Raw genomic sequence first — 13,474 nt, 5'->3', positions numbered from 1 at the left:
TATTATTATTATTATTATTATTATTATTATTTTATTTAAAAAATATTTTTTTCTTCTCATAAGGACATTTTAAGGATTTAATGAAACGGTCGGTTTGCAGGAACTTCAACAATGTCAGTCATGTGCCTTTTGGGTTTCAGATTCCTTCCATTCCTTTTAGATGTGGTTACACAATGTTATGTCAATAGGATTTAGGCAAGTGGAAGTCAGGTAGAAGGAGATAAGAGGCAGACTATGCAGGTTACAGCAGTTCTCACATCTCTCCTCTCTCTCTCTTGGGTTTGAACAGGCAGTGGGTGGTGACCTCTGGTCACGTGATGGCGCTGACAGTGAACCTGATTGGTCCGTCTCCATGGGGGTTTAGAATATATGGAGGAAGAGACTTCAAGAAGGCGATAACCATTTCCAAGGTAATTGCTAATGACCTTACTGCTAGTCTGTCACACCCTATCCTCTGTAAAGCAAAACATGCCATGCCAACTCAACTTCCTCAGTCTCTGCTGTACTTCTCTGTTCCTCTCATTGTTTATCTTCATTGGCTGCCTTCTACCTGTTTCCTTGACTACTGTATCCAGTCAGATTGGAATGAAAGCTACATCAGGAGGAAACCAGTTATTATAGTTAGGGTTGAGGGGGTGTGGGTGCTGAGTGTTGGACCAATGTGTGTGTGTCTGTGTGCATGCATGTGTGCACGTGTTTTACTATTCTTGATTTTCCAAGCTTGTGAGGAGGCAACAAGAAGCAGTAGCTGTAGAAGGAAAGACATTAGCATAGAGTTCTCCTCCTCTGTAAACAGAATCAGGAAATCCAGGGCAGACTGCCCCCTCCCTGCCACAGCCACTCTGAAACCCAGGGCAGACTGCCCCCTGCCTGCCACAGCCGCTCTGAAACCCAGGGCAGACTGCCCCTTGCCTCCCACAGCCACTCAGCCCACTGCACATCCTGGTTCCTCACTACCACGAAATGATCTATAATTCCTCAAACCTTTAATGGTCCAATCATTTTTAAACATACAGTGGGGAGAACAAGTATTTGATACACTGCCGATTTTGCAGGTTTTCCTACTTACAAAGCATATCATAGGTACACTTCAACTGTGAGAGACGGAATCTAAAACAAAAATCCAGAAAATCACATTGTATGATTTTTAAGTAATTAATTTGCTTTTTATTGCATGACATAAGTATTTGATCATCTACCAACCAGTAAGAATTCCGGCTCTCACAGACCTGTTAGTTTTTCTTGAAGAAGCCCTCCTGTTCTCCACTCATTACCTGTATTAACTGCACCTGTTTGAACTCGTTACCTGTATAAAAGACACCTGTCCACACACTCAATCAAACAGCCTCCAACCTCTCCACAATGGCCAAGACCAGAGAGCTGTGTAAGGACATCAGGGATAAAATTGTAGACCTGCACAAGGCTGGGTTGGGCTTGGTGTGAAGCAGCTTGGTGAGAAGGCAACAACTGTTGGCGCAATTATTAGAAAATGGAAGAAGTTCAAGATGACGGTCAATCACCCTCGGTCTGGGGCTCCATGCAAGATCTCACCTCGTGGGGCATCAATGATCATGAGGAAGTTGAGGGATCATCCCAGAACTACACGGCAGGACCTGGTCAATGATCTGAAGAGAGCTGGGACCACAGTCTCAAAGAAAACCATTAATAACACACTACGCCGTCATGGATTAAAATCCTGCAGTGCACGCAAGGTCCCCCCTGCTCAAGCCAGCGCATGTCCAGGCCCGTCTGAAGTTTGCCAATGACCATCTGGATGATCCAGAGGAGAAATGGGAGAAGGTCATGTGGTCTGATGAGACAAAAATATAGCTTTTTGGTCTAAACTCCACTCGCCGTGTTTGGAGGAAGAAGAAGGATGAGTACAACCCCAAGAACACCATCCCAACCGTGAAGCATGGAGGTGGAAACATCATTCTTTGGGGATGCTTTTCTGCAAAGGGGACAGGACGACTGCACCGTATTGAGGGGAGGATGGATGGGGCCATGTATCGCGAGATCTTGGCCAACAACCTCCTTCCCTCAGTAAGAGCATTGAAGATGGGTCGTGGCTGAGTCTTCCAGCATGACAACGACCCGAAACACACAGCCAGGGCAACTAAGGAGTGGCTCCGTAAGAAGCATCTCAGGGTCCTGGAGTGGCCTAGCCAGTCTCCAGACCTGAACCCAATAGAAAATCTTTGGAGGGAGCTGAAAGTCCGTTTTGCCCAGCGACAGCCCCGAAACCTGAAGGATCTGGAGAAGGTCTGTATGGAGGAGTGGGCCAAAATCCCTGCTGCAGTGTGTGCAAACCTGGTCAAGACCTACAGGAAACGTATGATCTCTGTAATTTTAAACAAAGGTTTCTGTACCAAATATTAAGTTCTGCTTTTCCGTCTCTCACAGTTGAAGTGTACCTATGATAAAAATTACAGACCTCTACATGCTTTGTAAGTAGGAAAACCTGCAAAATCGGCAGTGTATCAAATACTTGTTCTCCCCACTGTAGGAGGGTGCCAATGCTGCAAGTGGAGCATAGTGTTTTGGGGGGACTGTTGTTGACTTCAAAGGCATCATTTCTTGTCAGCCCATAAATGCTGAGATTGAAAAATAGCTACTTTCTTGTGATGACATTCTTGTGGCATTCCTTCTCATTTCCTCCCTCTAGTCTACAATGTAGTCGACAACACCAGCATGCAGGGAACACAGGGAATTGTCTCAACTATCAAACAGTCACTTAGAAGAAACAGGGACCCATGCTGAGAGGGAGAACTCATCAGTGAAAGTGGTTGTAAAACCTACTGGAGAAGCAGCATTTTCCCCTCTCCCTCCTCCTCTCTAGTTAAGCAGCTATGGCTTTGGTCCGTCTGAAGTGGTTGCATCTTGAAACTGAAACAACATGGTTGGCCCCCCTTTTCCCGTCCTGTTGGCCTGAATAGAGAGCTTGCCCCTGTTTCTGCCGGGCATAGACCCCTGAGAAAAGCTGCACCCTTACTTTATGTGAATTGAAGCGTGCCCTGATCAGGAAAGGCAGGCACCATTGTGGGTCGCCACAGCAACGCTTAATTGCCACTCGAGTGGCCCCACAGACATGGCACCTCTGCCCTCTTGCTTTGCAAAATGGACAAACACCCTGTTGCCTGGCATTCTCTCTGCAATCTTCCATGTTTCTGCTGGAGATTTATGAAGGAGGCCTCATCTCTTCACTGATTGGGTCTTTGTGTTTTTTATTTTTGTTTTCCCTATTTCTGTTTTTAATTGTGGACCAGCCTTGTCAATGGCAAAAGTCAGGCTGCTCTCCATTGTTCACAAGTGCTCAATACTCCCGAGTTAATCTCCTCATTTGGGCTTTTTGGTTTGTCTGAGTGAGCGTTTGCTGGTGTGTTTTTGTTCTGGGTAAATCCATTTGAATTCAATCACTTTTTGATAGCACTCCATTTTGATTTGAACAAATATTTCCATGCATATATTTGCCTATTGTAGAAGTGCTCAGAAAGTGACTTTTTGGACCTGAATGCCGAAACATTCAAGAGATATAATTCAAGAGTTGACCTATTTTGCATACCCTACCATACCATGAGACATAAACAGTTCACATTGATATCATTTTGCAAGCTTACAAACAGGGTTGTTAAGCAATTTTAGAATTTCTAGATTTTTTTTTAGTAAAATGTAATTAAAAAAAAATACTTTTTAAATGTAAATGATCTGAAAACATGTCAACTTTTTCACATGTTGTATAATCTGAGGTTTTTGTGTTGTGCCCGCCATCAGTTGAGACACAACATGCTCTTGAATACAGGGTGGGTTTCATGTTTTTACTACAATGGGAATACAATTTACATTTAAACTTTCAAATGGTACTACAAAGAAGGTTGGAGGTCCACACACATCTATAAACTAGTGTACCAGTGAGCATTTCTTGTAGTGGACAACTGTTTGGAGCTGTTACATAGTCCTTAATAATAATGTGCTTTTTTTCTTCATGTTTATATAAGATATATGAGTTGAATCAACCTATGTTTAAACCCTTTCTCGTGCTTGGAGTCTTCACAGATTTTGCAAAAATTGTGTGACTTAAAACACTAAATTTTTTAGATTATATTATTATACTTTTCGTTGTTATCATATACTAAGCATTTAAAAATTGAATTACACATTGACTTTGATCCTGTGAAATTACTGAATATATTTTTATTTTTTTTGCATATAAAACCAAAAAACTACTTGATAATTTAATGTTCAAATGTGGGTGGGGTAAATGTGGAATGCCTGGTCAAGTGTACAGCCAACACTTCCTGTCCTTTCAATGTAGGTCATCACCTTTCTAACTCCATTCTATGAATCTATTAATGAATTGATTAATTGCTGCCCATACTGTGCCACATTTCTCAATTTCTGCATACAATTTAGTGTGTATTGACCTATTAATGAACTGCTGTTACTGTAAATGGTTAGCTGACTGATATGACCTTGCTAACCATGGGTAATCCTTTTTTTTTTTCATCTTTTTTTTTTATTCTAAGGGGTAGATCAGCTTAATATTGCAGATAGATTGTAACTTCCATCAATGTAATTGCCTGCATCACTTCCAATCCCCAATGTTTTTATATATATCTATATATATATCTATATATATATATCTATATATCTATATATCTATATATATATATCTATATATCTATATATCTATATATATATATCTATATATCTATATATATATATATATATATATATATATATATATATATATATATATATATATATATATATAGTGAGGGGAAAAAAGTATTTGATCCCCTGCTGATTTTGTATGTTTGCCCACTGACAAAGACATGATCAGTCTATACTTTTAATGGTAGGTTTATTTGAACAGTGAGAGACAGAATAACAACAAACAAATCCAGAAAAACGCATGTCAAAAAATTTTATAAATTGATTTGCATTTTAATGAGGGGAAATAAGTATTTGACTCCTCTGCAAAATATGACTTAGTACCTGGTGGCAAAACCCTTGTTGGCAATCACAGAGGTCAGACGTTTATTGTAGTCGCACCAACTGTTGTCACCTTCTCACCAAGCTGCTTGGCGATGGTCTTGTAGCCCATTCCAGCCTTGTGTAGGTCTACAATCTTGTCCCTGACATCCTTGGAGAGCTCTTTGGTCTTGGCCATGGTGGAGAGTTTGAAATCTGATTGATTGATTGCTTCTGTGGACAGGTGTCTTTTATACAGGTAACAAGCTGAGATTAGGAGCACTCCCTTTAAGAGTGTGCTCCTAATCTCAGCTCGTTACCTGTATAAAAGACACCTGGTAGCCAGAAATCTTTCTGATTGAGACGGGGTCAAATACTTATTTCCCTTATTAAAATGCAAATCAATTTATAACATTTTTGACATGCGTTTTTCTGGATTTCTTTGTTGTTATTCTGTCTCTCACTGTTCAAATAAACCTACCATTAAAATTATAGACTGATCATTTCTTTGTCAGTGGGCAAACATACAAAATCAGCAGGGGATGAAATACTTTTTTCCCTCACTGTACGTACAGTGGGGAGAACAAGTATTTGATACACTGCTGATTTTGCAGGTTTTCTTACTTACAAAGCATGTAGAGGTCTGTAATTTTTATCATAGGTACACTTCAACTGTGAGAGACGGAATCTAAAACAAAAATCCAGAAAATCACATTGTATGATTTTTAAGTAATTAATTTGCATTTTATTGCATGACATAAGTATTTGATACATCAGAAAAGCAGAACTTAATATTTGGTACAGAAACCTTTGTTTGCAATTACAGAGATCATACTTTTCCTGTAGGTCTTGACCAGGTTTGCACACACTGCAGCAGGGATTTTGGCCCACTCCTCCATACAGACCTTCTCCAGATCCTTCAGGTTTCGGGGCTGTTGCTGGGCAATACGGACTTTCAGCTCCCTCCAAAGATTTTCTATTGGGTTCAGGTCTGGAGACTGGCTAGGCCACTCCAGGACCTTCTTACGGAGCCACTCCTTAGTTGCCATGGCTGTGTGTTTCGGGTCGTTGTCATGCGTGAAGACCCAGCCACGACCCATCTTCAATGCTCTTACTGAGGGAAGGAGGTTGTTGGCCAAGATCTCGCGATACATGGCCCCATCCATCCTCCCCTCAATACGGTGCAGTCGTCCTATCCCCTTTGCAGAAAAGCATCCCCAAAGAATGGTGTTTCCACCTCCATGCTTCATGGTTGGGATGGTGTTCTTGGGGTTGTACTCATCCTTCTTCTTCCTCCAAACACGGCGAGTGGAGTTTAGACCAAAAAGCTCTATTTTTGTCTCATCAGACCACATGACCTTCTCCCATTCCTCCTCTGGATCATCCAGATGGTCATTGGCAAACTTCAGACGGGCCTGGACATGCGCTGGCTTGAGCAGGGGGACCTTGCGTGCGCTGCAGGATTTTAATCCATGACGGCGTAGTGTGTTACTAATGGTTTTCTTTGAGACTGTGGTCCCAGCTCTCTTCAGGTCATTGACCAGGTCCTGCCGTGTAGTTCTGGGCTGATCCCTCACCTTCCTCATGATCATTGATGCCCCACGAGGTGAGATCTTGCATGGAGCCCCAGACCGAGGGTGATTGACCGTCATCTTGAACTTCTTCCATTTTCTAATAATTGCGCCAACCGTTGTTGCCTTCTCACCAAGCTGCTTGCCTATTGTCCTGTAGCCCATCCCAGCCTTGTGCAGGTCTACTATTTTATCCCTGATGTCCTTACACAGCTCTCTGGTCTTGGCCATTGTGGAGAGGTTGGAGTCTGTTTGATTGAGTGTGTGGACAGGTGTATTTTATACAGGTAACGAGTGGAGAACAGGAGGGCTTCTTAAAGAAAAACTAACAGGTCTGTGAGAGCCGGAATTCTTACTGGTTGGTAGGTGATCAAATACTTATGTCATGCAATAAAATGCAAATTAATTACTTAAAAATCATACAATGTGATTTTCTGGATTTTTATTTTAGATTCTGTCTCTCACAGTTGAAGTGTACCTATGATAAAAATTACAGACCTCTACATGCTTTGTAAGTAGGAAAACCTGCAAAATCGGCAGTGTATCAAATACTTGTTCTCCCCACTGTACATACATACATACATACATACATATATATCCTTCAAAAATATATATATTCCCCTTTATTACTTTACAACCCCACCACCCTTTCCCTAATTGGAGTAAACTAGTAAACAACAATGCTTAGGCCTCTACTTCCAGCTTATACTTACTATATACATGTTATGGACACAGTCAATTTTACAATAATTATATTTTGTTTGTTTTTTCTCCTTAACTACTTCTACTCTCAACCTCTCCGATCATTTTCATGATGTCCATCCGGTTTGCTTATATATATATATATATATATATATATATATATAACATGGGGGATTGGAAGTGATGCAGACAATTAAATTGATGGAAGTTACAATCTATCTGCAATATTAAGCTGATCTACCCCCCCCCCCCCCCCCCCCAAAAAAAGAAAAAGAAATGTGATGTCAAGTTTACACACACACACACACTGCTTGAAGAGGTTACTGATTATAATGATTTCATTATTGGTTATTATTGTCAATTATTTTGTTGACAGAACCCATATTATTGTATTAAATTATTATAGAAAAATATAGAAATGCTGTTTATCTTTTTCATTCTTCTGGAAGGTTTAGCATGAATGATAGAACAGTTGACTAAAGCACAAACTGACCTGACTACTAGGCATGACAAAGAAACATTCAGTGTCCATGTTTCATGTGACATTTTGAATGACATGTAGATGTTTTGTTGCTGGGATTTATGTTCTCATTGTGCCTATCTAGACTCTTGTTTAACTACACATGTGAAGCTGCAGGAAAATCATAATTAAATGTATATCAAACCATTTGGGAATTTTGACCCATATCTGAATATGAAATAAATCAGAGTTTACGCGTTTTTAGATAATTATCGTTAAAGGTTACATTTGTATTCAAAAAATTGTTTTGCCGAAATTATAAAATAGTTTGTAAGCCCTGTTTTGTAAGCTTTTAAATGATATCAAACTCAACCGTTTATATTTTCCAGTGATGAAGACATGGATTTGTCATTGCATGGTGGGGTATGCGAAATGGGTCAACTTTGAGCACCTTTATCTCCTGAATGTTTTGGCATTCATGTCCAATCAAGAGATGTTTAAATCAAGAGATGCTGTCAAAAAGTTATTGAATTCAAATGGATTTACCCTTCCATTGGGCTGGAATTCCCCCCTAATGCAGGCAGTAGACCCCATTTGCCTTGACATGGGGGAGGCCTGCGTCAAAGGTTAGGCCAGAGTAGTCAACCCCACAGCCCCAGTACTGTCCCACGGATGACTTTTCCCTCAGGGTGTCATGAATCCTCACTGTTGAGGTTTTCCAGGCGCATGATGAGCTGTGGTGTCTGATATTTATTGCAACCAAAATGTAATACAATCACCTGCTAGAGCCCTGCAAGTCCTGATTGACACCTGGAAGGCAAACTGAGGAAAACAACCCATCTCTTCAGAACAGCCACAATCTGGCTGGGCCTCATGTTATTACAATCATATCTTCATTGACTTGTCATCATGACCATTCACATCAGTGTATCTGTCAGCCCTTGAAAAATAGTCCAACACTCATAAGCTATGCAGCCTTTCGTTCAGGCATGCTGGTTATTTACGTTGCTGATAGCACCATGTCTGCACCAAGTCCACAGGCAGTAGAGTGAGTCTGACTGCAGCTCTTACCTCTGGCCCACAGGTCAACTGGGGAAGCAAAGCCGAGCTGGCTGCCCTGCAGCCTGGTGATGTCATCCTGGAGATCAATGGAGAGAACACAGTGGACATGCTCAATGTGGAGGCCCAGAACAAGATCAAAAACTCCAAGACTCAACTGCAGCTGCTGGTGGAGAGGTAGGGTTCACTACAGTGCACAGTCCAGGAGCACAGATGTATCCTCATGTACTGTGTCAAGATGTTTTCATTCATATCTTGGCGTAGATTAAATTTTTTGTCATTTAGTAGACCCTTATCCAGAGCCTTGCTCAAGTAAATATAGACAGATTTTTCACCTAGTTTGCTTGGGGATTCGAACCAGCAACCTTTTTGCTACTGGCCCAACATTCTTAACTGCTAGGCTAGCTGCCTAGATGTTTTCTATTCTGTAGAAAATGCTTACATTAACAGCTTCGCCATGGAAACACTCATCCAAACATCAGATGGGGTCACCACAATGTGGCATAGAGACCACATCTGTGCCTTCTGGTCAGTTTAGATCTGCTGATTGCTTGTATTTGTGCCAGTTCCACAGTCGCCACATCCTCTTTCCACTTGTCTGCTGTTTTAGTTTTTTAATGTCTTAAGATGTCCCAGCTCTCTCTCCCTACAAAGGACCAGTGGTTTCATTCTGGGGGAATACCAGAATGTGTCAGAATTATGTTGCCAAAATGTGCTGTCTTCCATTTTCCATGTTAATAAACTTTGTTTGGAAGTTAGCTGAGACCTTGTTAGAGTGGCAGAGAATTGGCTCTACATTGGACCTTTTCCTGGGAAGTGAGACCGTTCTTGGCTGGTGTTTTGATTATGGGTCCTTTCTCAGTCTCTGTTTTTCTGTCTCTCTCTCTCTCTCTCTCTCGCTCCCCCATCACTCTCTCTGTGTGTGTGTGTGTGTGTGTGTGTGTGTGTGTGTGTGTGTGTGTGTGTGTGTGTGTGTGTGTGTGTGTGTGTGTGTGTGTGTGTGTGTGTGTGTGTGTGTGTGAGTGAGTGAATTCTCCCACCAACTTCTATATAGATAAACACACACACAGAGATACAGACAGACAAACTCACACACACTTCCTCTTTGCATGTCCCGGGTCCATGTGAGTGGATTTTTCCCTGCTGACCCCATGTCTCCTTCCAAGCCAGAAACAACACACACCGTGAGTCCCTAGCTGCCTAGGACAATGGCACTCTGTAGCGCCGCCAGCCACTTTGCCCCAAGTACCACTGTTTTACTGGCAGAGGCAGACAGGATGGGCAAGGTGGTGAAGGGTGGTCTGCACTAGCAAGGCCCTACTCTCTTTAGATGGTAGGCCGTACCATGTCTCTTTTACCCATTCTAGTCCAGCACCTCTCTAGCCACCTCCAATCAACTACAGAATGTGGCCCTTGTTGATCCACCTGCAGCATTATGCAATTAATGTGTTGTCCTTAAATGGAAGTTTACTCCCAGAAGGCATCATTCAAAGCACACACACATACTGCAGTGTAATGTCTGATAATCTGAAGTATAAACAGAGAGGACCCTGGGAAATGGGTTTACAGCCCTGCTGATCAAAGCAGCTGGATTACAGTTGGGTTTGCCCATGGGCAGAGGTTGGCATCAGCCCACCCTTAGAATACGAGTGTTGATTAAGGCGTGCCTGTCTTAAACTGAGGAACTTCTCCATTGCAGATGCACTGGCAGGTGCTCAACCCATCAAACAACCCGTTTGTGCAATAACCAGACTTGTGCGCTCTTTGCTGTACTTTTTAATTCCAGTTTGAAATCTGCAGCTCAGTGGTGATTTTACTGTGACGCTCTATAGAAAAACACCAGCAGTATCTTGTCATTAATGCTCGGTCATTTAGCCTCCATTGCCCTCAGCTGTCTCTAATGAATCCATTGTTCACTGACCCGGTGTGCATGATGTCATGTCCCTCTGATCCTATTGGTCCTTGTAATGTGATGTTACTGAGCAACTGCAGATGGGCATCGGAATTGTCTAAAGGCTGTTCTATAGAGGCAGCCCTATACAGTCATGTTTCTTTCAATTTCTTTGCGCCAAAGTCTCACGTCTGTGGATAGTGAGAAGGGAGTAGTACAAGTGAGAAGTGGCATGCCATGGTCTATGTGAACAGTGTTCGAAAGGAATTCAAGATGTCTATAAGACAAGACATTGGTATGTACTGTATATTAGTTTACTGGATTGTCGCCGTTCCTTTCTATTAATATTCTCTGTTTTCATTATTAATATGAAGTTCAGAGGGCAGACAATAGATTGCATAGATTCCTATCTAACTGAAGAATGCATGGCAGCCAAACTCCCAAGTCCCCTACATGACAAAGATCAACATACTGTTCATTTTTGGATCAGGGATGTTGCACAACAAACCCTAATACAAGTCCCTGTTCCGTGCAGGGATCAGATAGATCTCTAGAGGTGAGACGATCATCTTCAGCTCGCCATAGTTTGAGGACAGCCACTGCTCTCAGCCCATGCTTATCCACCCATCTACTGCTGTACATGAGGCCTGTGGTAGAGGGCAAATGTCACATTACATAAGGCCCAGCAGTTAATCTTGGATGCCTCTCATTGGCTGAAGGACATCAGTTAACTTTATCCTTGTCTCTCTCAACCAGAGGAGTTGAACTGGATACACACAGCTCAAATTGAACTTTCTTGTGTTAACTTTTTTGGAATTCCAAGTGAAAACACAGGCATTTCCTTACAGGGAACTTATTTTGAACTCCAATTAACCATCCATTATGTCCCATTTTATCCTGTAAGTGTAATATTTTCTGACTGCTGTAGCATGAGGAGCCTGTTTTCCTATTTCAGCTGTTCCTCTGGTTGGATGTGCGCCTGCACATGTGGAGTATTCAGATACAGCCCAGACCCTGTTCCTGCTGTTAGAGGTGTGTTTCTGGGCGATTTACCACAGGCATCCAGGGCCTTCCTGTGCGCCTCATTACCCTGGGCTGAGGCTCAGCTGAGAGGAGAGGCAGGCAGCCCTACAGTGGGGGCGGGGGGGCACTAGTTATTTACATTGGCTCGTACAGTCCCTACATTTTCCCCTCCGAACTCAATGATAGAACTGTGTATATGTTTTATTAATGCGAGCACATTGAAAGAGCTGGAAAGATGACTCTGCTAGGAGCATCATGTTAAAGAGCTTGAGAATCGTTTTGAAGATTCTGTACTACCTGTTGACTGCAGGCATTTTTAATCAAAACAACATACCAGTGGTTGTACTGACAGCACTTTGGCATAGGGAAACCAAAATAAGGTGTCTGATTCGAATATCCGCTTTTGATTTTTTGCAAGTGCGCACTTGCACATTGGTTTATACTCACTGTTAGTCTTCAGTTTCACTCTCCGATCTCTTGTGACATATACGCACTTTAGGGCGGTAGTCAGATTTTCATACCAACATACCATTTCTGTACCATACCGGGGTATACGGTATTACTGGATGTGCACACAAGGAGCGCTATTTTTATTGGCCAGTCTGAGATATGGCTTTTTCTTTGCAACTCTGCCTAGAAGGTCAGCATCCCGGAGTCGCCTCTTCACTTTTGACGTTGAGACTGGTGTTTTGCATGTACTATTTAATGAAGCTGCCAGTTGAGGACCAGTAATGGACAAAAAAATTGCTTTTCTTTCGAAAACAATTACATTTCTAAGTGACCCCAACATTTTGAACGGTTGTGTGTATAGATAGATAAGTAGTATTTTTTTTACGCACAAAACAAGTTAGGCAACAGGGATCTTAATCCAGGAGGGGATTGAATGTATTTTAGTCTGGGTACCAGTCTTTTTAGCTAACATGCCACTCCATATCATTGCTGAAAGAGACTGGTGTTCAATATGCAGCTGTATTTACGGTGGATTTGCTCATTGGTTGTTGGAAATAACATTTAATATTTTCCATGACAACATGTGGAGCCCCAAATAGAATTTGAATTATAACAAAGTCAAAAACAAACATTTAGCTGTTGCAAGTTGTTGTATTTTGATTCTTAAAATCAAAGCAAATAGGTTTTGTGGTTGGAATTGCAGTATGTATTTAGTTTGAGATTTTAGATGTGAGCTAGCAACTTTTGACAGACTGGTTTTGTATAGACAAACAAACAGTTGCTTAGCAAGCAGATACCAAGGTGTTCTGTGGAGAGAAAAAAGTGTTAATATTTGGGTAATCGTTGTGATTGGAGGATAGCTGTGAGGGTTATTGACTCAGGATCAACTCCTCTGTTCTCCTCGAGCTCATTTAATGATAGGTTGTTCATATTTGAAGATGTCAGAAAGGCCAGTCTCTTTGGTAATGACAAGGAGTGGAATGTTAGCTAGAGAGACTGGTACTCAGGCTAGAATGTCTCTCCTGTAACCAATAAGCTTGATCTTGAGATCTAGCAAGTTAACAAACCAAATGCAAAGCTAGAGCCCTGAGCTGGATATAATTTATTTGACACATCTTAGATTTCTTATAGTTTATACTTATAGTTATAAGCAGTGGCGTAGCACACACCGCCGCGGTGTGTAAAAGTCCAATACATGTTTGATGTATTGAAAATCATACTGTCAGTATTTTGAAATACCCCAGTATACGGTATAAATGGTACATCTCCTAATACGCACGCAAGCACACACATGTCCTCCGGCGCTCACAAAATATCTGAATTGAACCTTTGTGTAGAGTGATGTAT

At 41.7% G+C, this 13,474-nt stretch overlaps 1 protein-coding gene across 1 annotated transcript in view; it reads left to right on the top strand.

Moving 5' to 3' along the window:
* The window catches only part of LOC311144549 (PDZ and LIM domain protein 2-like), a 76,437-nt gene that overhangs the window by 32,426 nt on the left and 30,537 nt on the right, over nucleotides 1–13,474 (top strand). Inside the window, exons 2-3 of the mRNA XM_084180579.1 lie at nucleotides 290–410; nucleotides 8,789–8,940. Of these exons, the coding sequence (XP_084036705.1) occupies nucleotides 318–410; nucleotides 8,789–8,940 (245 nt within the window). The 5' untranslated portion in view covers nucleotides 290–317. The remainder of the gene's footprint in view (nucleotides 1–289; nucleotides 411–8,788; nucleotides 8,941–13,474) is intronic.

The sequence above is a fragment of the Coregonus lavaretus genome (genome assembly GCF_964263955.1).
Source record: "Coregonus lavaretus genome assembly, chromosome: 17".
In the NCBI taxonomy this organism is placed as follows: Eukaryota; Metazoa; Chordata; class Actinopteri; order Salmoniformes; family Salmonidae; genus Coregonus; species Coregonus lavaretus.
Note: the sequence above shows the minus strand (reverse complement) of the source record. Positions and strands in the feature narration are given on the sequence as shown.